The sequence below is a fragment of the Grammomys surdaster genome, unplaced genomic scaffold, assembly GCF_004785775.1.
Source record: "Grammomys surdaster isolate TR1022 unplaced genomic scaffold, NIH_TR_1.0 125742, whole genome shotgun sequence".
Classification (NCBI taxonomy): Eukaryota; Metazoa; Chordata; class Mammalia; order Rodentia; family Muridae; genus Grammomys; species Grammomys surdaster.
Genome location: NW_021620574.1, coordinates 30,258 through 56,983, shown reverse-complemented (window position 1 = coordinate 56,983; position 26,726 = coordinate 30,258). Strand labels below are relative to the sequence as shown.

The window sequence follows — 26,726 nt, the reverse complement described above, 5'->3', positions numbered from 1 at the left end:
CTGAAAACTATAAAAGCTAAAAGAAATAATACAGTATTAGCAGACAGCAACAGATGTAATATAAGCACCAGTAAGTCCCTAAAGAACCCAGATCATGAAATTAGCAAGGACTCTTATGTCTGATTTAGATCAGGAGAGATACAGAGAGACCCTACCACTAGAACAGAAGACTGGGAGGACTTTGAAAAGGAACAAACCTAGAAAGATGGGTCCTTACAACAGCTTAGATGTGACTGAAGAATGGGCAGTCAATCGGAGAGTCCAAGTAGACTACCCAGGATGAGCACAGGTGAATAGAGGGAAGGAGACGGGGGGGGGGCCGGGGGGGGAGGAGGTGTGCCTCAACATGAGCTCCGTCTGTCCGCTGGCAAATGCACTAAGCAAAGGCAGGCTATTGCTGAGCTAGCTGTCCTCCCAGCCCAGATAAGTATTAGATCTTAAAAAGCTTCCAAAAGAGGAAAATTATTTAGAAAGGAATGACTGGTAAGCTAATAACATGTTTTGAACAGTACATTAGACAGTAATGGACTGAAATCTACCTTTCGGCCTAAAATTCTATATCTAGGGATGAACCCCAGTTGTGGTTTGAATATGCTTGGCCCAGGGACTTTCACTATAGCAGGTGTGGCCTTGTTTGTGTGTGTCCTTGATGGAAGAAGTGTGTCACTGTGGGCTTTGAGACCTTCCTCCTAGCTTCCTGGAAGTCAGTCTTCTAGCTGCCTTCAGAACTCTCAGCCACTCCAGAGCCATGCTTCCCACCATGATGATAATGGACTGAGCTCTGAACCTGTAAGCCAGCCCCAATTTAATGTTGTTCTTATAAGAGTTGCCTTGGTCATGGTGTGTCTTCACAGCAATGAAACCCTAAGACACCAGTGGTTAATTTAATTACTAAGACTTGCCTAGCGTGTGCAAGACCCTGGATTTGGTGTCTTTGCACTTCCCCAAAAGATGACTGTTTACTTGTTACTGTTTGCTTCTTACAACAGTAACAATGACTCATTTAGTGGCTTGATAACAAAATAGGGAACTGGGAACATATGTCAGTGTAGAACATTGATCTATATGTGCAAGGCCCTGGGTTTGATCCCCAGTACCACAAAAGGGACAAATAAGAGACTATAACATGGGAAAGGCACACAACAGCTGAGGTAACAGCACTCTGTAGGAAAGGGGTTACTCTGAAGTCGTAAGTTGTAACATTACCATCTATTAAACCCTGGTATGTACCGCATAGATATTTTATGTTCTAGTGTTTATGCTTTAAATGTTTAGTAGTTTGACACTGAGAATGGAATGAGCACTGCATTCTGGGATATGGTATGCATGTGACTATCAGAGGACACCTACAGGCTGATGGATCTCTCCCTTGACCATGTGAATCCCTGGGTCAAACTCCAATTGTCAGGCTTGGCAACATGTGCTTTAACCACTGGGCCATCCAGCCACCCTGAACTCGGTCTTCCTGCCTCAGTTTTCCAAGTGCTGCTTTAGAAGCCTCTCTGTAGTTCTGTGGTAGCAGATCTGCTCTTGTCTCTGAGAACTGTGGCTTCTTTTCCACTGTGGCTATAGTATTGGAAGTTGAAAAGGCCCTTTGTTCTTTCTGAGTGAAAGACACTTAAGAACAGCCATCTTTCCTGCAGAGGAAGGATACGTAACAGCTGTACAAGGGCCTTGCACCTCAACAGATGCTCGAAGTTTTTCTTTGGTGTATGACTGACATAAAATGTGGCTAGCCCAGAGTATATTATAATGGTAAATGCTAAGCAAAAAGACTCCTTCTCCCAAGGCTTCTTAACGTTATGGTCTGGGGCCCTGTAGATGCTTGTGCTACTTATTTTTGAAACAGGGTGTCACTCTATCTCTGATTGGCCTAGAATGTCACAGACCCGCCTGTCTCTGTCTCTGGGATATAGGTGTGCATGGCTAAACTCAGCTTGATTATATTGTACTTTAAAAAAATCCAACAGATACTTACTGAACTCTGTCCCAACTTTATTGTCTCTCTTTCTCTACAAAAACAAAGTAACTTAGTTAGGTGAAGGTTGCTTGCACACCTTTAATCCCAATATTTAGGAGACAGAGGCAGCTGGATTTCTGAGATTGAAGACAGCCAGGGTTATATAAAGAAACCCTGTATCAAAAAAAAATTTTTTTTAAAAGGAGAAAACAAAATGAAAAACAATAAAACAACAAAAAGAAACCAAAAAATTGCCGAGCGGTGGTGGCACATGCCTTTAATCCCAGCACTTGGGAGGCAGAGGCTGGTGGATTTCTGAGTTCGAGGCCAGCCTGGTCTACAGAGTTCCAGGACAGCCAGGGCTACACAGAGAAACCCTGTCTCAAGAAACAAAAAAAAACAAAAAAAAAGAAGAAGAAGAAGAAACCAAAAAAATCCACAAAAGACTATGGAGTCAGCTGTGTGTTATCTAGCCCCATGAGCAGCCTGTCCCGGCCGGATGCAGTTGGTGCACAGCGGCCCCTGGAGAACAGGTCTCTCTTTCCCAGCACTGTGCACATAGTGTGTCCACTTCCCTGTCTGTTGAGATTCTTACTGGTTTGGATTGTACTGGTCTTGTGCACACTGTCAACAGTCGGTTCGTGTGGGCATCGGCCCTGTTGTGTCTAAAGACACTGTTTCTATGGAGTTATCCTTCCATGGGTCTCTGAGCTTTGAGGAGAGGGGTTTGATGAAGACGTCCCATTTAGGGCTGAGTGCTTAAGACTTACAAATCTCTGCACATGGTCTCTAAGTTGTGGGTCTCTGATAATCCCCATCTCATGGGATAAGAAGCTTCTGCAGTGGAGGTTGAGGGCACTGACCTGAGTCTGTGCCCACTGGAGAGACAGCTCTATGATTCTGCAGACGTCACAGAGGAATGCAGATGGGATAGAAGGAAAGGCTGACAGGGTGGCTGGAATCTAGTCTGACATTTTGTAGTCCATTGAGACAGTGGGTGAAGACTATGTTGTGGTGAAGAACAAATGCCCTTAGTCCTACACTGTGGAAACTGAGGCAGAGGGTTGCTGGGAAATCAGTGGAAATTTGGGGTACAGCACCTAGTAGTGTCCAGCCTTGCTCTGTGGAATCATGTGAATTCTCATGAGAAGCCCAGCTCTCTTAGGGCCAGTCCTTTCTGGATGAGTAGAGAAGGTCCTTGACTTCCTTCCTGTAACTTGTTCACTTGAGCAGTTCTCCAGGAATCCTGCAGCTGTGCTGCCTTTACCTCAGGCTCTTGTTTCCAGGGCAGTACCTGGAGGTGTGGGAAGGTTTCCTTACCTTCTCTCCTGTTGGAGTTTGTATAGGCAGCTGGGTTTTGACCAACACTCACTTCTCTGAGGGACTTATTCTTAGACAACAGGGTTCCGTAGATGTGGGCTAAGACTGGTTTAGTACAGGTTAGACCCTCTCTTCGTCTCTGTAGGAGCCGGCCTGACGCCCACTTCTCTCTCTCAGTGGGCTTGTCCTTGCAGTGTCAGCCAGTAGCAGACTGCTTCAGCAATAGTTGAGGCACAATGGCTTCCATATTATGGATGCTTTTTTTGGCTGCAGCCATGAGTGTAAAGATGTGTCTTGTTTGTTATCCTGTGTACACGGGTTATTTGCATGCTGAGATCTGTCCCATCCAACAGCCATAGATTAGATAAACGCTGTAATTCCTGACTCAGGAGTCACTTGAGGGTGAGTCACCCTGGAAAGAGTTTCTGACTTAAAGTGTTCTCAGCAACAGCTCTTAGGAAAACTGCTGTGATGACTCGGCTTTCTTGTGGCTGGGGCCTGGTTCAGCAGCACGCTGACTTTAAAGTCACACTCTTCGGGAGAGTTCGAATGCACTGATTGGATAAAGCTTGCTGAGCTGTTAGGGCTGGCTTCTGCTCTTGGCTAGTCTCTCTTCTGACTTTGGCCATGGTCCTCTGCTGTGGTCCAGGCCCGTTCCATGTTTCCAGGCTAAGTAATCCTCCTGCCTGGCCTGTCAAACTGAGACTGAAGACATGCACCACCATAGCCAGTTAGATTCTTTCACTTTTAACCTGAAGGGATGTGGTGGTCCATTCCTGTAATGCTGGCTAGCACTGGGAGGCTGGCAGGGTAGGAGGATCACTGTGAGGCGGCTGCACAGTCAGAAAGAGGGAGGGTGAGAGACAGTGCCTAGTGCCTTCCTTTTATGAAGGCACCGTCATTAACAGTCAATAACACTGGTGTATTTATTACAGGAAAATTTTGAAAGACCTCTCGTCTGAAGATACACGGGGCAGAAAAGCCGACGGAGAAAATCCCAGCATTTCTGCCGTCACTTCTATGTCTGTTCCAACCCCCATCTATCAGACAAGCAGTGGACAGTACAGTATGTATAGGGTTTGTTCCACATTACACATACAAGACTTAACTTTATGGAAAGAAATGTGTATAGAAAGGCTGCCATATTTTAAGGGTGTTGATTATTAGCATGTGTAGGAAAGTGGGTTTCTTGCGTTATCTCATTTCTTTTGTTTTTGTTTTGTTGTTGTTGGTTTTTTTGTTTTTTGTTTTTTTTTGGGTTTTGTTTTTTTTTTTTTTGGTTTTTTCGAGACAAGATATCTCTGTGTAGCCCTGGCTGTCCTGGAACTCACTCTGTAGACTAGGCTGGCCTTGAACTCAGAAATCCGCCTGCCTCTGCCTCCCAAGTGCTGGGATTAAGGGCGTGCACCACCACCGCCCGGCGCAGTATCTCATTTCTTAAAACAACGTTGTGAGATGGACGTCGGGTGAGATGGCGTTTCTTCGGTGTGGTAGCACATGCCTCTTACCCTTCCTAGCACTTGGAGTGTGAAAGCATCAGGCTCATTAGCTGAAGTCGAGCTGTGCTACGTATTGAATCCAGCCAAGCCACTATGTCATGAGACTCTGCCTCAGAACACAGTGGTCTCCTCCCAACCCCTCAAAGTTAGATACTGTCCCTATTGTCCCACTGCTTGTAAGTAACAGAGCCAGAATGTCTATCTGGATCTAGAGCTAGTATTTCCCCAAAGCATGCACCTTGTACAAGTCTCTTGTATGCACATGCTGTCTGTGACCTTAATACTGGTGTAATTAGTACTTTGGTTACTTCTATAATAAGAATTAGACACAGGCGAGAGCGACGGCTCAGCGGTTAAGAACGCTGACTGCTCTTCCAGAGGACCTGAGTTCAGTTCCCAGCAACCACATGGTGGCTTACAACCATCTGTAATGGGGTCTGATGTCCTCGTCTGTCACACAGGCATGCATGCAAATAGTGCACTCATATGCGTAAATAAATCTTTTTTAAAAAGAGAATTAAACATAATATTTGAATTTTCAGTTTGAGATTAAGGAAGAAAAAGAATGGAGGCCGGGCAGTGGTGGCGCACGCCTTTAATCCCAGCATTTGGGAGGCAGAGGCAGGCGGATTTCTGAGTTCGAGAGTTTGAGGCTAGCCTGGTCTACAGAGTGAGTTCCAGGACAGCCAGGGCTACACAGAGAAACCCTGTCTCGAAAAACCAAAAAAAAAAAAAAAAAAGAATGGAGACTTTGGATGTGACAGTAGCGTGTACCATGAGCAGTGCTGGTCTGTCAGTACAGAGAGCCACATTCCTGGCTACTGGTGTGAATCCCTTTTGGGGACTAGTGGTGGTGGAACAGGTCCAGTGTGGCCTTGAGAAAGTTACAGAAAGCACAAGTCTCCAGCAAAGAGATGTGCACACATACCAGCCAGGTAGTAGTAGTCTGGATTGTGCTAACATTGAACAGGTCCAGTGTAGCCTTGAGAAAGTTACAGAAAGCACAAGTCTCCAGCAAACAGATGTGCACACATACCAGCCAGGTAGTAGTAGTCTGGATTGTGCTAACATCTGTATTTTTTGCCTAAGCATTTAGGAAATGGATTCCTTTCACTTATTAAAATGGTATTTAATGAAATTAACAGGTATAATACAATTGTTTCTGAGATAGGTGTCTCACTGTTGCGCTGGCTGGCCTGGAACTCGGAGACCTGCCTGCCCTCTCCCTCTTGAGATTAAAGGCATGTGTGGCCACGCCCAGTTGCTTTCTAACAGTTTTTAAATCTTTCATGTTCACTTGTTTTCTAGACAGGGTTTCTCTGAATAATTGGCTGACGTGCTCTGTGGAGCAGGCTGGTGGTTAATGCCTAAACGCTTTTCCGTCGCGGAGGTCTCCCTGTGTGTTGTAACTGTTTTAACTGTTGCTGCCCTTAAGTTGATGTTGGTGAAAGTGAGGAAGGAGCTTCAGCTTGTAGTTATCGGCTCAGTTTAGGGAGTGCTGCCCCATGAACTTTCTCCCAGTTTTCCTGGCTGTTCTTCTAAAATACTTATAGTAAGGTTCACTTTGGGAGTTTGGATAGATATGGTGTATAACACACTCACCACAGTCTGCTTGGCGGTTGATGTGTAGCTCAGTGGTAAAGCACTGAGTTCTATACACAAGGCTGAGGTTTAGTTCCTAGCACCTTGGTGAGAAAAAGGTGAGAAAACTCAAGGAAGTCTGATTGGCACCTTCCATGAAATGGCTGCACTACCTGACCACCTTTCAGCCCTCTGATCATTTAGCTACACAGCTTCCAGAGTCACTAACTTGGGTCCATCCTGACAGCTAGCTTCTGTTAGTACCTTCATTTCTTTTCTCTGCTATAGCTAAAATTACTGATTAAAAGGTTAACTACATGGGCATAGTGACCCACAGCTATAATCCCAGAGCTGGCGGGGCAGAAGCAGGAGGTTCAGCAGTTTAAGATCAGCATTGGTTATGGAGCAGTTCTAGGGTCAGCCTGGAATGAGGTCCTGTCTCAAACCAAACCAAACCAAACCCAACCCAACCCCAACCCCAACCCCAACCGCAACCGCAACCCCAACCCCAACCCAAACCAACACCAAACCAACAACACCAAACCAAACCAACACCAAACCAAACAAACACCAAACAAACACCAAACACCAAACCAAACACCAAACCAAACCAAACCAAAACCTAAAAGGACTAAATGTCAAGTCGACTCTTGTGCCAGTCCCTGGTGTGTGTGGCTTTCTTGCTCTACTTCAGCCCACAAAGCTGTTTTCATTCTTCAGGGTCTTTGAAGTTGTTACCCTTGGTCTGCCTTCTCCTCATGCAGACAGTCACATGGCTAACATCCTTAGTCCTCTCTTTACTGTGTGGTGTACATGTGTATGTTGGGCATGCACACATAGATGCCAGAAGAGGGAGTCAGCTGTACTCCTCTTTCCATCCCACCTCTTCCTCTGCCCTAGGCTCTCTCTCTAGACCTGACCCAGGCCATAATCCTGTCTCCACAGCACCCCAGAATTAGAGCTACGGGTGTGCATAGGACACCTGACTTATGACTTGAGCACTAGGCTCTTTAACACTGCTGCTCCCGACTGTGCAGCCAGCAGCCAGCAGCCAGCGAGCCATTTCTCTAGCCATGGGACAACTCTGAATCACACTCCCAATGCTTTAGATTTCATTACCTGTCTAGCGTTCCCTGGACATGTAAGAAACAGAGCAGTGGTTGCAGAGGTGACTGGGGGTTGGTTGATCCTGGCTTACCTAAAGCTGAATGGGCTTCCTCATCGTACACAGGCTTCACTGGCATCTCCCAACACACAGACGGTTAAAGGCAGCCGGAAAGGAAAAACCTACAGAGACACTTAGGCAGATATTTCAAGCAGTAAGTGGAGATACGTACAACACAGACTAGTATTTAGGACAGCAGAGTCTGGGAGGACCTGTGGGACATCAGTGTTTTCGGTGTTCGGGACCATAGCCATCAAGCCAGGGAGGCTGCTTAGGGGTTTACATGATTCTGATGAGGCTGTGGCTGCTGTATCGAACAGTGCAGCTTTAGAACAAGTAGGACTAGATCAATACATATGGCCAACTAGAAAAAGGCAGGTTACAAAAAGAAAAGTACATTGCTGCTTATATCTAATATCCAAACACACTCATTTGCAGCTATGAGTATCCCACACACATACTGGGTATATAGTACTATCAGTTCAATACACACAGTAGCTGTATGTTACTGTCAGTCCTGTGTGAAGCCTAGGAAAGGAACCAGAGACAGTGGGGACTTAACGGTATAGAGAGTAGTCACCTCCATCCTGCAGTTAGTAAATTAGGAATGAGACTTTCTTATATATTTTTGAGAGAAAATGATATCTGTATCACATATAATTTCAAAAGAAACCTGCTAAAATATCCGGTGTTCTAAAGTCAGGCACTGTAGAATTTGGTCCTGGGTCTTTCTCCCACACCCATGCTCCCAGAAATAAGACTCAGACTCAAAATACACTTACATATAGCCATATAGCTAGGCTCTTCTGACTATATCATATCCTTAATAACACATTTATTCTAACCTGCATTTTGCTACCTGGCTCATTACCTGTTCTCAGGCACCAAATATCTGCCTTCTCACATCTTCCTGGGTGGATCTCCTACCTGGCTCCATCCCAGAATTCTTGGATGTCCTTACCTTTTATTCTCCTTTTCCTATAGGCCATAGGTGTTTTTGTTTGTTTGTTTGTTTGTTTGTTTTTAATTGAAAGGTGATGCATCCATACAACACATAAGATACTCTCTCTACGGGGTAGTAAGGTATGTGTGGGTCTGTACATGAGGTAGAGTTGAGTAGTGGAGCTCCTGGGAAAAGTCCTTCTCAGTGAGAACCCCTCCACCACATAGCAGACTGCTTTGTTTTGGCTTCCTGGTAGCCAGAGTATGAAAGGAGAAACATAGTGTTGATTTAAAGGCACAGACATGGGGTAGGTGGGGGGCACGTCCTCATAGAAGCAGGAGGGGGGGGTGGGTAAGGGGATAACATCTGAAATGTAAATAAAATATTCAATAAAAAAATTACACCTGTTTAAAAAAAAGAGGTGATTTGAAAGAGTTCCAAATACTTAGGAAATACTGAAGGAGAGAGTATGCAGGTATGTTGATAGATGTGAAAGAGACATAAATCTGGAAAGAGACAGATAGGCCTGGGAAAGGGGAATAGTATAAAGAAACAGGCATTTTTATGAATAAAACTGGTAAAACACTGCAAAAAAAAAAAAAAAAGACGAAGGGCGGTGGTGGCGCACGCCTTTAATCCCAGCACTTGGGAGGCAGAGGCAGGTGGATTTCTGAGTTTGAGGCCAGCCTTGTCTACAGAGTGAGTTCCAGGACAGCCAGGGCTACACAGAGAAACCCTGTCTTGAAAAACCAAAAAAAAAAAAAAAAGACACGAGGCGTTGGCTTGTGATGGAGGTTTGCCTCTGAGGCATGCCATCGAAGAGCTCGGACATAGATGGAAATGTCTGGTGTCTGGTACTGTGGTCCACAAGTGGCTTTCTGAAGGCTTTATTTTTACTAGGTGTTAAATGAATACTTTACATTGTTTAATCTTTTTGTTTGGTTTTGATTTTTTTTTTCCCCCTCTATGTAGCCCTAGCTGTCCTGGAACTTTGTAGGCCAGGCTGGCCTTGAACTCAGATCACCTACCTGCCTGTGCCTCCCAAGTGCTGGGATTAAGGGCATGTAAGACACAATATTAAATTCTTCCATTTTTTTTTTAAAATTCCTGTGCTAGCTTATGGTGGTCTTAAACTCATGATGCTACTCTCTGTACTTCCTAAGTGCTGGGGTTACAGGTGCGTCAGTCACCATGCTCAGGTTCAGATAGAAAGTAAAATGTTCATTTGCTATATAGAGAGTCTTGGGGTACATGAGATACTATATACCCAATACTCAAAAAAATAATTAAAGAAAATCCTTGGCCATTAGATATTTCATTATTGCCCAAGATTTCTCTGGTAACATCAGCAATTAACATAAAGTGCCCATAGATTACAAAATGTGTTTTTTATGATTTATTGTGTAGTATGTAGCTTGAGACTAAATCTTGGGTAGTATGTCTAAACTATAAAACTTTGTACAGACATTGCTATTTTATTCCAGTTTTTTGTTGTTATTGTTGTTGTTCTTGTTTTTTTCTAGTTTACCCAGAGTGGTCTGCATTCAGACCTGTTTTTTAAATGTTTTTTTGTTTTATGTCCTTCTTTGAATTGAATTCGTGTATTCTATAGCCTTATATTTCTCTGTTTGATTAAAGTTGCCATTGCCCCAAACGGAGCCTTACAGTTGGCCAGTCCAGGCACAGATGGAGTACAGGCACTGCAGACATTAACCATGACAAATTCCAGCAGTACTCAGCAAGGGACAATCCTCCAGTATGCACAGACCTCTGATGGACAGCAGATACTCGTCCCGAGCAACCAGGTGGTTGTACAAAGTAAGTGTGCTTCGTTATCCGCAAGCGGGCCCAAGGCCTTTCGAAAGCACTTCAGGAGTAACGTCCCTTCACTTTTGGCTCTACAGCTGCATCGGGAGATATGCAGACCTACCAGATCCGTACCACACCGTCTGCCACGTCACTCCCACAGACTGTGGTGATGACCTCTCCTGTGACTCTTACATCTCAGACAGCAAAGACAGATGACCCCCAACTGAAGCGAGAAATACGGCTGATGAAAAACAGGTAAATATAGAACATGTTCCAGCGTGGGTGAGGTCTCTGCACATCTCAGGACAGTCGCACATCACCTCCTTAGACGATAGGATAGGAAGGAGGTTGCATCAGCTTCGGTGTGCTGCGTGGTGGCTTATGTCCAGTGGGTGTATGAGTATTGTTGATCCAAGTGGGTCAGTGACATCATTGTTCAGTCTCTGCATTAAATAGCTTGAGATGTAGAGTTCTTCAGTTTTACTACATCCTTTGAAATAATGGCGTTGCTGAGTGAGTGGAGAGATGAGATGGCTCAGTGATTAGGAGCACTGGCTATTTTTGCAGAGGACCCAGATTCAATTCCCAGCACCCACATGGCAGCTTACAACCGCTTATAACTCCATTTGTAGGGGATCTTACATCTAACGTGGCCTCTCTGGACAATGCATGCATGTGGTATACATTCATGAAGGCATATATACATGTAAAAAATGGAAATAACATTGCTAGCAAAGCTTTTCAAACAGCATTGTCTTGTTGTTGAGTTCACAGTGAAATGGCAGCGATACAGGCATGCCATAGAGATTGTGTGGTGTAGTGTGTGCTTCCAGAAGTATAACACAGCAAGTCCTGCAAAGTGTGGGCCCAGCATACACAAGCTGTGCTTAGTCACTGGGTGCACTAAAGACAAGACACGTGCTGTGAGGTGTAAAGCTGACAGCACCACCCATCACCTGAGCCTGTCTAAGCTGTAGCAGCTCGCCTGGGTGTTAATGGCTGCCCTCAATCACACTGTTGTTTGCTGACCTTTGCCACAAGGAGTGACATTCCATTCCACTGTAGTTTCTCTGCACACGCTGTGCTGGTTGGTAGCGGTTTCCCTAGGACAGTAAATCCATCTGTCAGTTCATACCAGTTTTCACCAGTGGATTCGTTTTCAAGAAACCATTTTGTTTACTTAAGTATATGAAGTGACTTGTCTGCAGGGTTTTTTAATTTACCCAAAGATGAGATTAGGGGCTAGAGAGATAGTTTAGCAGTTAGGAGCACATGCCTGTAGGTTTTTGGGTTTGTTTGTTTGTTTGTTTTTCATATTTTGAATCATGGTCTCACTACGTAGCTCTAGCTGTCCTAGAACTCATAAAGATCTGCCTGCCTTTGCCTCCCTAGTACTGGGAGTTAAGGTATGTGCCACCAGCCCAGCTGCACACTATTGGTTTAGAGGACACAGCATTCATTTTTTGTTGTTGTTGTTTGTTTGTTTGTTTTCTGTTTCTCGAGACAGGGTTTCTCTGTATAGCCCTGGCTGTCCTGGAACCCACTCTGTAGACCAGGCTGGCCTCAAACTCAGAAATTCACCTGCCTCTGCCTCCCAAGTGCTGGGATTAAAGGCGTGCGCCACCACTGCCCGGCAGGACACAGCATTCATATTAGATGGATACAACTTACAACTCCAGTTCCAGGGGACTCAACACCCTCTGGGCCTCTGAGAGTACCTGCACATGAGAGCGCTCACAACACAGGGTTATAGTGACAGGAGCAGTTGAGTCACATCTTTTGACACTCTGGTCTATTTTCAGTTTTGGACTTGGGAATCAAAAACTCAGGACCTCATATTTGCTAGGCAAGCGCTGTGTCACTGACCTGTATGTACCTACAACTATTCCTTAAAAGAATCATCCACTAAGTTCCTCAGCCCCCTGAAGACACCACAGGGGTGTGGGGCACACTCCCAGCTCCTGTTCTTGTGTATCTGTACTTCCCCCTAAAATGATACTGTCACAGCATTAGGGGGACATAAACTTGTTCTGTCCACAAGTTTACAGTTTACTTTTTCCAGATCCTCTGGTTTGTATTTTTGTTTTGTTTGAGTAAAGATCTCTGTTGATAGCCCAGGTTAGCTTGTAATTTTCTTATATAGGCCAGGCTGGCCTCAAACTTACAGTAGTCTTCCTGTTTCAGCCTTCCAGTCTTGGGATTACAGGAATGCCAGCTATAATCTTACAAAATGTATTTGCTAAATAAATAAGACTTGAAAATGAAAATTATTTATGTCATTGGCTCCAGAATTGGCTGCTGTCAGTATGCTGAGCAGGGCATTGATGTCAGTGTGACTCCAGCAGAGCTTGTGCAGGGCCAGGTGCATTGTCAGCGAGGGAGAGTGTGAGAGACATCCTTTCTGTGCAGGTCTTAGACGTATCCGTGACCTGGTCTGTATATCCTACTGTGAATGTGAGAAGTATACGTGACCTGGCCTGTATATCCTACTGTGAACGTGCTGGGACCAGGCTTTGTGCCACTTGGAAGGCAGAGGTGTCACTATGGCGTCCCTAGGAGTTTGGGAGTAACAAATGAACACTGCTTTAACGTCAGGTGCCCAGCCTCATTTTCCCTAAAAAGAGACGCAGCCTCCCCCACAGCATTGGAGCTTGATGTTGACTTCCCTTTAGCTGTGGAAGTCTAGGGCCATGTCTTACTGAATGCTGCTGTTTACCTGCAGTCCGGAGCCTCCTCCTCCTCAGTCTCCTCACCAGCATCTGTGGGTGACCTGCTGCAACATTTAAAACAGGTTCTGTGTGGAGGTGGCACATGGTCTCCTGATACCAGGCGCTGGAGGTAGAGGTGGCCATGAGTGCCTCTCATAGGCTGGGAGCTGAATTCTGGTCATGCTTTTAAAAAATTATGCTTTCTGTGAATACATGCCTATACATCATGTGTGCCTAGTACCCAAAGAGACCAGGAAGAGGGGGTCAGAGCCCCTGGAACCGAAAATACCAATGGCTCTGGGCCATCATGTAGGAGCTGGGAATTGAACCTGGCCTCTGCAAGAGGAGCTAGTGTTTTGTTTTTTTGCAGGTTTTTCATTTATTTTATGTGTGTGTTAGTATTTTGCCTGTTTGTGTGTGTGTGTGCTACATACATGCCTGGAGCCCACGGAGATCAGAAGAGGGCTTTGGATCCCTTTGGACTGGAGTTACAGACATCTGTGCTGCCATGTGGGTGCTGGAAATCACACTGGGGTCCCCAGGAAGAGCAACAAGTGTGCTTAACTGCTGAGCCCGCTCTGGCCCCACTTGCCACTCCATCTTCATCTTGGGTTTCTCTTGTCAGTGGATGGGTGTTCGTGTACTCTTAGGCCAGAGGGTGGCACCAGACACCCAGCTGGAGTTAGTGACAATGGGTGATTGTGAGCTGATGGATGTGGGTGTTGGTAGCCAAACTCAGGTCCTCTGCAAGAGCAGAATGTGCTCTTACTTACCTAGCCATCTCTCCTGCCCTGCTGTTACACTATACATAGAAGTGGTTTTCTTCATGAACCTATCTCTGCATACTTCTCATCTCTCACCCTTCCAATTGAAGAGAGTCAGAGCCTTACTCTAGAGTAGACCTTGGATTAAAGGAACCTTGTGGCTGTTTTGATCTGGTCAGACCACAAAAACTTCCATGTCAGCAAAAAGACTGCTTCATCTTCTGACATGTAGCTGTCCTCTCATTGAGTTCAGATCTCTCGCTGGCTGGGAGGTCTTGCTCTGGCCTGTCATGGCTGTCAGCAAGCCTTCCTCACTAAGTAGGAATCATTTCTAGCTTTCCACCGAAGTGAAGAGTACCTCTCCCTTCCTGTAAGCACATAAAGGCCACTCTAGGGTTATAAGAGAGAGGTCTGATTTCCTCTACATCTTGAAGACCAGAGAGCTTAAAGGAGAGTCAGACAGGAAGAGCCACTTGAAAAATGGGAACACATACTACATTTATCAGATAAACTACCATCTTAGGTGAACAGTATGTGACACTAGAGAACAGTTAAAGTAACAACCTCAAGGTCATAGGTCAAGGTGACTCATCAGGTACAGGCCCTTACCTGGAAGCCTGGCAACCTGAATTCAATTCTTGGAATCCATGTAAGGGTGGACTACACAGTTGTCCTTTGACCTCCATTGTGTGTACTGTAGTAAATGTGTGTCTTTCCATACACAAAGTTAAATTTTTAAATGTTCTATTGCAACAACCATCATGGAACATTTACTTTCTTCTTAAGCATATTTTGTTGTCTGTGTAGCCCAGGAACTGTATAGCTGGCCTGAAACTGGCTGTGTCACCAAGGATTTTTCTGACTCTTATCTTGCTTCCACTTCCCGAGTACTAGGTACCACCTCAAGCCAGGGCTTCGTACATGCTAGACGAGTCCCTCATCAGTCGAGCCTCATCCTCTTCCCCTTGATGACATTTAGGTGTTGCTACAGTCTCTGTAACACATATATATCAGGCATAAAAACTTATGAGAAAATGCATATATTATGGGTAACTTTACCTACTATGCTCAAGAAAAAAAAGAGAGAAGGTACCAAGAAACCAGGAATGGCAACAAAATTTCAAGTCTAAAGATTACAATGTGACTGGGCTTTATAGCTACACACAAAGAAAACTAGATCAAAGGTAATGTCTTTAAAGCAATAAAAATTTAACAGTCATGTGGATACATATCAAAAAGTGACAACAAGCATTTACTTCCATCTCTATGAATGAGTTTGGTAGAAAGGCAGGGAGTAAATGAAGTACATTGTGTAAATAGAAAAAAACGGATATAATCTTGCATCTAGAAACCCCCAGAAACTTACAAAATTACAAGAGTGTTCCTCCCATGTGTACAAAGCCCTTGGTTTGATCCCCAGTGCCACATAAAAGCAGGGTGCTGGCCCAGACAGGAGGTGGAGGTGAGAAGTTGAAGGGAGGTTTGAAGCCAGCCTGGGTTACAGAGACCCTGTCTCCAAAAAGAACAGAGAAGGAGTTACTAGAATGAGAATTTGTCACAAGATGACCTCAACTACAAATGTGTTTAAAGGTTGATGAAATATATAAGGTGTCCTTTAAAATGTACCTATAGGAAAGAAGCTGAAAATCTGATGAGGTTAGGAATGAATTCCAACTCTTAGATCCGCCTGCCTCTGCCTTCCTAGGACTGGGACTAAAGGATATGCCACCCCACCCTGTCCAGATGAATTTTTTTTTCTTTTTCGAGACAGAATTTCTCTATCTATCTCTGGCTGTCCTGGAACTCACTCTGTAGACCAGGCTGGCCTCGAACTCAGAAATCCGCCTGCCTCTGCCTCCCAAGTGCTGGGACTAAAGGTGTGCGCCACCACTGTCCAGCTGAAATTCTTATCTTGATATACTGTAGAAAAAAGGACCAGTCTTTTTTTTTTTTTTTGGTTTTTCAAGACAGGGTTTCTCTGTGTAGTTCTGGCTGTCCTGGAACTCACTTGGTAGACCAGGCTGGCCTCGAACTCAGAAATCCGCCTGCCTCTGCCTCCCAAGTGCTGGGATTAAAGGCGTGCGCCACCACCGCCCGGCAAAAGGACCAGTCTTAGAGCAGCCTACACTACGAACTGCATCAGGTTGATTTCACGAGGCTACTACACTCGGAGCTTTAAAAAAGGTTGCTTAAAATTAGTCCTCTTACTGGATGATGTCATCTTGAACAGCACTCGACATAGCTCTGACAATTTCTGTAAGTTACGCTCTAATAGCAAGGTCAAAGCCTACAGAAGACCTGGAGAGCTGGCCCTCTCAAGTTTCTTGTGGAAACTTAGTTGTAGGGAGGTCACATGATTTGCCGAGTAAACTGGCTTTATTTAAACAGGAAGAACAAGGCTTCACAATCCAAAGCATAGAAACAGAAATTATTCTTATAAGGACATAGTTACCTGCTTTGTATCCTGAAGGCCAGTCATGGTGTCACATGCCTGTGATCCCAAGCTTCAGAGGTGGACACATAAATTGCTACTTTGTGGCTAGCCTGAGTTACACAATGAGACTGTAACTAATCCGACCCAGAAGAACAAGAAGAAAAGCTTTAAACCTAGTATGCTGGTGCAGGCCTAGGATGGTTGGCATAGTGAGTTGCAGTCCAGCTGGACTCTGTCAAAAACATGTTTTATATATAAGATGAAATTTAAAACTTTAATGTAAAAATACATGATTTTATAACTTTGAGTATAGGGATAGATTTCCTAAACAAGGTAACATTCAGTGAATAATGTTTTGGGATTTTTGTTTTGTATGTGTGTGCTTTTAGATTTTTTTTATTATGTATAGAGAATTCTGCTTGCATCAGATCTCATTGCAGATGGTTGAGTCACCATGTGACCTCCATGCTTTCCTGCAGTCCTGAGATACTCTGGGCCAGTGGGCTTTAAATGAGTATGTCCAGTGGCCCTGCAGAAAAAATATAGGAAAAAAGGCATGTATACATATGTGCTGGAAGCCACTTTTAAGTTGGGGGTGGTGGCAGCTGGAGAAGTGGCTCAGTGGTTAAGACCACTGACCATTCCTTCAAAGGACCAAGTTTGACAAACCCAGTCCACAATGGTGGCTGACAAACATCTATACCTCCAGTTCCAGGGAAGAAACACCACCTGCAGGCCTCCATAGGCACTGCATGTGCTGGTACACAGCAGCAGCAACAAAAAAGGTTGTGGGGAGCCAGCAGCCAACCAGTTTCCTCACACTTGGAAGGCTATGGCAGGAAGATGGCTTCTTCATGACCAGCCTGGACTGACTACATAATGAGGGTCTGGCTCTAAAACAGGAAAAAGGCTGTGGTGAACTGGCTGTGGCACGTGTCTGTAATTGCCACATTCAAAATGCTGAGGCAGGAGGTCTTCGGAATTTAAGGCTAGCCTAGGCAATAGAGCAAGAACTTGTGTAGAAAAAGCACTAATTGGAAGCTGACTGGACCACAGCAGTGGCTGCCTGGCCAAGATCTGGACCGCAGAGCAGTGAGGCCTGCTTCCCTCCCTCCCTCCCTCCCTCCCTGCTTTCCTCCCTCCCTCCCACTTGGGTGCTAGATGTGGGTCTCAGGAGGCCTTGTACAAGTACTCTACACGTCAGGTCTGTGCATTGACACATAGAATCCTGGCAAGGCAGAGTAAGGGATGTCTGTGCCAGCCCTGTCTAAAGGAAGTTGTCTTTCTAAATTATGTGTGGGTGTGTGCAGGTACCCGTGAAAGCCAGAAATGTCTGATACCCCTAAGTTACAGTTACACCTGACATGGGTGCTGGGAACTGACCTTTGGTCCTTTACAAGAGCAGCAAATACTCTTTTTTGTTTTGTTTTTTTGTTTTGAGACAGGGTTTCTCTGTGTAGCCCTGACTGTCCTGGAACTCACTCTGTAGATCAGGCTGGCCTCGAACTCAGAAATCCGCCTGCCTCTGCCTCCCAAGTGCTGGGATTAAAGGCGTGCGCCACCACTGCCCGGCACAGCAAATACTCTTAACCACTGAGCCATTACTTTGCTCCAACCCCTCAGGTGATACCTTAAACTTTCAAATGGAGGTTGGAGGTAGTAGCATGTTTTTATAATCCCAGCATTGAGAAAGAAAGGATGAGGCAGGAGGATTGCAGATTTGAGGCCAACTTGGGCTCTACAGTAAGAGGATGTCCACTAAACAAAGTCAGGGATAGTGGGTGAGAGACAGGGGGACAATGCCTTTCTTGTTTTCCTGATGTGCCGTGTCTGTGTGTAGAGAAGCTGCCCGAGAGTGCCGCCGGAAGAAGAAGGAGTACGTGAAGTGCCTGGAGAACCGCGTGGCCGTTCTGGAAAATCAGAATAAAACTCTAATAGAAGAGCTAAAGACTTTGAAGGACCTTTATTCTCATAAAAGTGTTTGATTCTTTAAAGAGAAAGTATTTTTGTGGACTTTTAAGCTTAAAAATTAGGTGGATTTCTTTTTAGTGGAGTTGTATAAATTCAAAGGTCAAAGAAGCTACTTGGTATTAGGTTTCCACAAGCAGACATGACAGGCTGAATGGAGATGACCTTCAGGAAGCTGCTGGCTCAACTGGAAGCTCTGAAAAGAGAGTGCTCAAGGAAACGGACCTTCAGCAGGTCAGACTGAAGTAACAGCCAGCAACGAAAATGGCAGGTGACATTAGTGAAGCAGTCAATCCCTGCTAAGTCTGTATTTCTCTGTTCCCAAAAACTTGCCTTTCCGTGTGTGTGTGTGTGTGTGTGTGTGTGTGTGTGTGTGAGAGAGAGAGAGACATTTCTGCCAATAAATTTAAATTACAAATGTAAAAGAAAGCATAGAGCATTATGAAGTATGTAAATTATGTGCTCTGATTGTGTTGTGTTGTCAGGTGTGTTAAATGAGTTTTTAACAGTTAGTTCTGTTGGACGGATTGGTTTTGGAGACCTCCTAAACGACGCGGAGGTACATCATCCTATGGTGGTGGTGGTTTGTGACATTTTTATCAGAATGAAAAGAAAACTGCAAGTTTGACAGTTTAATAGTTTGGTTTTTGCTTTCTCTGATAAGGGCAATTTTTCCTAAGTATAAAATAAATTGGTTTTTTGATTCTCTAATCCTGTATGCAGTTGAAGAGCATTATTCTCTTGTGCTTTAACAGAATGAAGTGTTTACAAAAGCCCTTAAAACATTTTAAATAACCTGAAGATGCACACCAAAGCTTTTCTGAGGGATTTTATAATCATCTTACCGTAAGGTTTTGTCAGGTTCTAAAATAGTTACTGAGGCAATCTTCCATTGAAACCATTGTGTAATGTAGCCTGTGCTACCTTTATAAAAGAAGTGACCGCCGATATATTTTTATAGTGAATCTTTATAAATTCTAATGTTGAGTTTTTAATGATTATTTTAAATGTTTATATAGTTTGTGTAGTAAAAAATTTGTATCTTAAAGTATCATTTTTATATTATGAGAAAAAGTTTTCAATTGGCTGATAATTGAATTGTATGTTTTATATAAAGTTTTATCTAAAGTTCCAGCTGTGGTCAGTACACCAGCATTTAACCTCTGTATTCTAATCTGTGTACACTTGGAAACTGCAAAACTGTTGTGTGCCTACATAGTATGTTTCATATCGTCTATGAAATTAAAGAACATTTGATAAGATTAAGTTTTCCAAATGCAAAATATAATGTTTGACATACGAATGCCAACCAGCAACCACTGTGTAAGATTCTCAGTGTGAGGGATTTTTAACCTTAAAGTGCAGCCAGATTCTAAGCCCGGGGTCTGGGTGTGCTTTACAATAGAGCACACTTGTGCTCTGATTCAGGAAGAACCAGTTACAGTGTGCTCAAGAAAGCTGCTGTTCTGTGGGAACCTAGGACATCATACTGGGGCATCATATTAGTGGTCAGTCACCTAGTCAGTTTGCCATTGATCTTCCAAGGAGAGTTCATTAGTGGGACCACAAAGGGTGTTCCTTACTTTCTTTGAACTGGTTGTCCATCAGCCTAAGGAACTGGGGCGTTCTACACCCCACTGTGCTTTGTAAGCCAGTGTAGCCACAAGTAAGGCTTCTCAGATCTGTTCCATTTTGTTCCTTTAGTGCTGAAGGTTGAACCTCACACTTTGCACATGCCAGATGAGCCCTCTATAGTGAAGCAGCTTCCCGAGGCAGTAAATGATTGTGTAATGACTTTTAAAGCAAAGAGTGAAGAATAGGTATTCCTTAGCTCATGGACTGGTAGAGAGATGTATCCTGACTTAGAATCAGCAGTGAGATGTGGTCATGGTGGTACACATTCCCAGGAAAAAAGATGCCATAAGCACCACAAAGTTGCCACCAATGAGTAAGGCCTGAAGGCTAAGGAGCCACAAGTCAGCCGGGAGGTCTTGGTGTCTGAATGCAGAGCAGGTCTAAACCAGTGATGTGTTATAAAGTAAGATTGTCTCACTCTAAAGTGCATGCATGGCACCCGATCAGGCTGAAGAGTCCAGGGGCTTTTGTAGGTTGGCGCTGCCTGAGTCTTAGGGCCTGTACTGTAGGAGAGATCTGGGACACTTAACTCCCCCATCTACCCATGCCCTCTTTGTTTTTTCATTCTCCGATGGTGGTACCTGCCCTTTAGTTAGTACTGTTGTTGCAGTCACAAAAAGACACTACAAACGAAACGGTTTTGCCATTTCATGATTGAGGTGCTTTTTCTCCAAATAACTGGTAGCATATATAGTCATTTGCTGTCTTCAGCTTGTACATTATATAATGTGTCAACTGAAACAAGTTACTGTAAGTTAAGGTGACTTTACATGTGAACTGGGTGTAGATGTGCACCAAGAACAGGGTGGGGGCAGCAGTTTTATACCTCAGTAACCACAAGTAAAGCACAGGAATGCAGCAGCCTCCCTGTTCCTGTGAACACCTTGTGTCCCTGAGGTCATTGCTTGCTAAGGTTCCAGGAGCACAGACGACTAGGATTGAAACTTTAAGCCCAGGGTAGTGTGTGGTGGACACCTGGGGTCTCAGTTGATCCCAGGGGCTGAAACAGGAGGACCAAGAGTTTAAGACTTGGCCAGGTGTGGTGGCACACACTTTATTTTATTCTATTTTATTTTATTTTATTTTATTTTATTTTATTTTATTTTATTTTATGTGCATTGGTGTTTTGCCTGTGCATCTGTCTGTCTGAGGATGTCAGAATCCCCTGGGACAGTTGTGATTGGCCATGTGGGTGCTGGAAGTTGAACTTGGGTCCTCTGGAAGAGTAGCCAAGTGCTCTTAACAACTGAGCTATCTCTCCAGCCAGATGGCTCACACCTTTAATCCCAGCACCCAAGGGGCAGAAGAAGGTAGATCTCTGAGTTCAAGGCCAGCCTGGTCTGCAGGGCAAGTTCTAGGACAGCCAGGGCTACACAGAGAAACACTCTGGAAAAAAAAGTTTGATTCTCTTACTTGAGGTCATGCATCTGAAACAAACAGAAATGAGTTTAACCACTCAGTAAAACATTAACCCCATGAATTCCATCTCTAGAGCTGAAGGAGAACGCTGACTTTAAAGTTGTCCTGACCACCTGGGCATTCACACACATCCATAGACGCTAATATATTATTTTCAAGATATGGCCCTCCTACCTCCACCCTGGCACACCCTGGCCTTTACCGAACTCCAGTGAGACACTTCTCTTGTGGCTCCAGCACAAGGATTCCTCATATTTGATAAAGGTCTAAGTACAAATTCATGTAGGTACAGAAAACATTTGATATTCTGCCTGAAGCTACACAGTAAATAACAAAAGTGATGTTAAATTCTAGGTTGAGTCAACCCCAAAATTTGTGTTCTTGGTCATTCTGAATTTGTCTTGTCACCAGTGGTTTGGAGCTAGAAGGCTTTTGAGAAAGGAAGCAGAAAGGTTCTGGTCCTTGTCTTAAAATAATTTAAAAACCTAGTCTGAAGATTTTAAAAGGTTCTATTTAGGTGTGTCCACTAGGTGGCAACCCTCCTTTAAAAATCACACTCTACAAACTCAAAACACTAGTATGTAGAAGATAATACGGCTCAGCGGATAAGGGCACTTGTGCCAGGCCTGACAGCATGAGTATGGTCTCCAGGACCCACGCAGTGGAAGGATAAAATGGACTCCCAGAAGTTCTCTGACTCTTACATGTGTACTTGTATGCACAAGAACACGTGAAAATGTCATAAAGCAGAATTGTGTATTGTCCAGGACAGGTGAAACTTTACCTTGAGGTCTGAAGGAAAATACACACAGGAGGCCCCACAGCCCCTTTAAGATTTCTTTCCCATAGGGAGGCAGCTACTTGAGTCCAGTGCACCCATGTAGTGTGTTTATGTTCACTACATATATTCATAGATGTGGCAGTAATTCCAGTCCTGGGGCTGAGACATGAGTTCCAGGCCAGCCTGGGCTCAACAGCAAGGTCCTGTTTGAAAAACACAAAGGCTAAGAAGGTAGCTCAGCTGTCCAGTGCTGGCCATGCAGGCATAATGCTCAGCGTTCAATTCCCAGCACCACATAGACGCAGCCTAGTGACTCTAATGTATAATCCCAACACTGCCAAGGCAGGAGATGGGGCGTGTGAGGCCAGCCTGCCACGTGCCAAAAACAAACGTGGGTGAGGTGGCTCAGCAGTCAGCACAGCTATTCTTGAAGGGGACACAAGTTTGATAAATGTACCCACATTCTGTCCACAACTGCATATAACTCCAGGGTACCCCACATCTCTGGCCCTCAGTGGGTACCTGTATTCAGGTACATATGTACACAATTAAAACTCATCCCAGTACTCAGGAGGCAGCGGTAGGTAGGCGGCTCTCTATGAGTTTCAGGCCAGCCTGGTCTACAAAGTGAGTTACGGGACAGTCAAGGGGTGTAACAGAAACTCTGTCTCCAAAAACAAACAAAACACTCTGCCTTCTCCCCCCCCCCCCATCTTCAGTGGTGCTAGGGATTGAACCCAGAGTAAGAAGAATTAAGGCAAGCCAGGCCCGATGATGCATGTCTCATCCCAGTACATAGTGAGTTCAAGGACAGCCATGTAGAGAGACCTTTTCTCAAACAAAACAGAATTGGGGCAAGCACTCTACCTGCAAGCCACACTGCCAGCCCACCCCACTTTTTTCTCTCCTGCTAGTGCTGAGAATCCTGATTTAACTGGGAGCACATGCAGTCCCCTGAAGACGTCATCTCCGTCTGCCTAGCCCAACTCCAGCATTGGTTTCCCACGTGGTTTCTATGATGTCATCTGTCAGCCTAGCCAAGCTCTAGCATTTCCCACGTGGTTTCTATGGCAGTGGCTGGCACACATAGCTGGTGATGCATCTGTTGTGGTTTGTGAGTTCTTTGAAATCCTCTTGGCACAATTGAGGAGTTACAGCTTCCTCTTCCAGCAAGACAGATTAGTCTATGCAGCTAGGGAGGAGATTTTAATGGCAAAGACCATTCCACTTACTGTTGACAGCCAGAGGCCTAGGATGCTGGTGGTACCCAAAGGCTTTGTCCTGGTGAGCTTCAACTGGCATCTGGGTACAACCTAGAGTCACATGACAGGAAGGCTTCCATTGAAGAATTACGTACATCAGAATGGCCTGTGGGATTGTCTTGATTGAAAATTGAGGACCCAGCCTACTATGAGCAGAACCATTTCAGAAGTAATCCTGAACTGTATAAAAAATCTAGCAGAGCACAAGCTGGCCTGTCTGACTGCGAATGGAGTTCCTCGGACAGAGGTAGCACTGGATGGCATACCAAGCAGGCCAGCCTTCGAGGCCCTGCCCTGAGTTCTCCCAGTGTTAGACTTGTGATCTGGAATTGCAAGCAGAAATAAACCCTTTCTCCCCCATGTTGCTTTTTGTCAGGGCATCTGCCACAACAACAGAAATAAAACGAGGATTGGCTTAGAGTGCTGGACCCTGACGACTTAGGGCCTGTGGCTTTGAAAGCCAAGATTCACATCTCAAGTCTTGGGATCATCACTGAGCTTTGAGTGCCAGTGACCAGCACCCAGAGGGAGGCACAGCCCTGAGTTTCAGGGAGGGCCTTGGTTCCCCACAGCACCTGAGCATGTATGTGTGTGTGTGTGTGTGTGTATAATGTGTGTGTGTGTATATGTATATATATAATGTAGTAGAGGCCCCTGCATGAGTTTGGAAATCAGAGAACAATTTCCAAGAGTTGTGTTAGCCAGGGCTGTACCATTTTGTCCAGCTCCTCCATTGTTAAATGAAGATGATTGCAATCATTTGGTTTTATGAAGTGAAGTAAATCCTTTGTCTAGATTCTTGGCTGCCAGGCCCCACGGACCTCAGTCATGGCTGCCAGGAGGGATATCTGTCACTCACCTAACATCAGACAGGGACAGTGCTTTAACCAACTCACTTGTTTCCTGAGCCGTGGCCATCGGCAGGTCAAAGGCAGAAACTGTGACCTCATTGCTGCCCTGTAACTACCCAGCTGGAAGGTTACGGTCCTGATGAGCCCGCCCCTTGCAGGTCCCCCCCTCAGAAAGGCCTGCACTGTCAGCAAGTCACTTGTCCATCAATCTTTCCTTCTCATTCTTCCATCCAAACCTGGTCTCTCCTTCCATCATGTGGGTTCTAGATTGAAACCAGGTTGTCAGGCTTGGTGGTGAGAACATTTAACCACTGAGCAACCCTGCTCTCCAGTTTCGTCACACTGATGCTTGGTTTTGTTCTGCTTTTTGAGATAAGTTTCTCTGTGTAGCCTGGGCTCTGAACTAACAACTCCACGACACTCACTCTGTAGACCAGGCTGGCCTCAAACTCAGAGATCTGCCTGCCTCTGCATCTCAAGATTAAAGGCACCACCACACTGGGCTTACAGCATCTTAACAGAAGGATCTGCAGGAGGCAAGGCCAGACTCAGGCTGTGGGATCTGATCTTAAAGTACAGGCCTGTGAAGTAGCAAACTCTAGAGTCAACTTGTAAATCCTACTCCACCAAGAAAGAGTGTGCTGAGATTTCACCTGAGATCACTTTTATCTATCTATGTATTTACCTGTGTATGTATGTATGTATGTATGTATGTATGTATGTATGTATGTATGTATGTATCTATCTCTATCTATCTATCTATCTATCTATCTATCTATCTATCTATCATCTATCTATCTTTGTATCTATCTCTGTATCTATCTTTGTATCTATCTATGTATCTATCTATGTATCTATGTATGTAGGTAATGTACCTACCTACCTACCTATTTATGTCAGATGAACTTGAAGAGACCAGCACCTTGGGAATAGTGAATCCTACAGTGTTTGCCATCTAGTCAGGCATAGAGATGCCGTTCACCATGCTGCTCACTGTTAGATAAGGAGCAGGCGTTATCTAACCCTTCCTTCTCTTCTTTCCTTAGGCACTTTACATGGTAGCACAATACATTCCCTTATGGTAACATTTTTTTCTTTTTCTTTTTTTTTTTTTTTTTCGGTTTTTCGAGACAGGGTTTCTCTGTGTAGCCCTGGCTGTCCTGGAACTCACTCTGTAGACCAGGCTGGCCTCGAACTCAGAAATCCACCTGCCTCTGCCTCTGCCTCCCAAGTGCTGGGATTAAAGGCGTGTGCCACCACTGCCCGGCATTATGTTAAGATTTTAACAAAGCCTTTGATAATGTTTCTTTCTTCCTCAGTCCCAGCTTCTTACAGGTAATCAACCACACACCAGGAGCAGAGCCTGTCACTCTCAGCCCAGTGCCAAGAAGATGAAAAAACCTCACAAATCCAGAACCTCAGCACTTCCTCCATTCCTGGCTTCTGCTCTGACAGGCTCCTATGGGTTTTGAGAAGGGAGGTTTCTGTCTTCCTGGGTTAGTCAAATGGAATCATCTCATTTCTTAATTTTATTTCATTTCCCTCCTACTCCTAATATAAGTAGCCAAACAAACCCAATGGGTCAGGATCCTAGGACCAGCCTCTGGCCATGGCCCCAGGGACAATGTTGTGGAGTTGTTAGGACAGAGCCTGGGCCCCAGCCACAGCAAGCTTGGCCAGTTAAATAGCTAAGCAATAGTGAAATGCAAAGGACGTTTACCATTCATTCATCACATGTCACACTGGGAAGAAGAACAAATAAGGAAACCCCGTGGCCCCCTGCCCAGCCCATCGTTGGGATCCTGACATGAAGGTAAGAGTTATGCTTGGCTAAGGAGCCTTGGTCACCACTATCCTTGTGGGGGTCAAGACAAAGGGAGTGTCAAGGGTACCTCCTGGTGTGGGTCTGACAAGTCAAAGTCATGTGAAATCCCTTCTTGGGAGACAAGCTCCTCCCCTCACGGACCAGCTTTAGCCTCTTCCTTCCCCAGCTTGAGAGTCCTGAGAAGATTCAGGTTCCTGGGACCATTTTTGAAGTTCTAATAGCCAAAGAAAAGAACACAAGTGTCTCTTTTTTTGTTGTTTTTTGTTTTTCAAGACAGGGTTTCTCTGTGTAGCCCTGGCTGTCCTGGAACTCACTCTGTAGACCAGGCTGGCCTCGAACTCAGAAATCCACCTGCCTCTGCCTCTGCCTCCCAAGTGCTGGGATTAAAGGCGTGCGCCACCACTGCCCGGCTCACAGGTGTCTCTTTAACAGGTTCCATCCTGCCAGGATGGCTAGGACAGGAATGTTTGCTTAAACTTCAGCTGTGGGGTTTTCCACCCAGCTGCTTGGTTCCCAGAAATAACTCTGAGACTTCTTAGATAGGAAGAAATGCTTAGGCCAAAGGCTTTGCTTGTTCCCAGACTAGCTCATAACTTAATTATCTGTTTATTCTATTCTGTGAGTGCCACATGGATGGTCACCTTCTGTTTCATGCATCTGTCTCCTCCAGCGGTCCAGCATTTGGGGAGAATCTCCCACACCTATTTCCCAGAATTCCTCTCCTCTCTCCTCTCCTCTCCTCTCCTCTCCTCTCCTCTCCTCTCCTCTCCTCTCCCCTCCCCTCCCCTCCCCTCCCCTCCCC

At 45.0% G+C, this 26,726-nt stretch overlaps 1 protein-coding gene across 4 annotated transcripts in view; it reads left to right on the top strand.

Annotated features, from left to right (window-relative positions):
• Positions 1 to 19,427, top strand: part of Atf1 (activating transcription factor 1) — a 39,634-nt gene extending 20,207 nt beyond the window's left edge. For all 4 annotated transcript variants that reach the window (XM_028788266.1, XM_028788267.1, XM_028788270.1 and 1 more), the window contains 4 exons: positions 4,216 to 4,346; positions 10,107 to 10,286; positions 10,373 to 10,532; positions 18,024 to 19,427. In XM_028788266.1, coding sequence (XP_028644099.1) covers positions 4,216 to 4,346; positions 10,107 to 10,286; positions 10,373 to 10,532; positions 18,024 to 18,168 — 616 coding nt within the window. In that variant the 3' untranslated portion in view covers positions 18,169 to 19,427. The remainder of the gene's footprint in view (positions 1 to 4,215; positions 4,347 to 10,106; positions 10,287 to 10,372; positions 10,533 to 18,023) is intronic.
• The last annotated feature ends 7,299 nt before the right edge of the window (positions 19,428 to 26,726 follow it).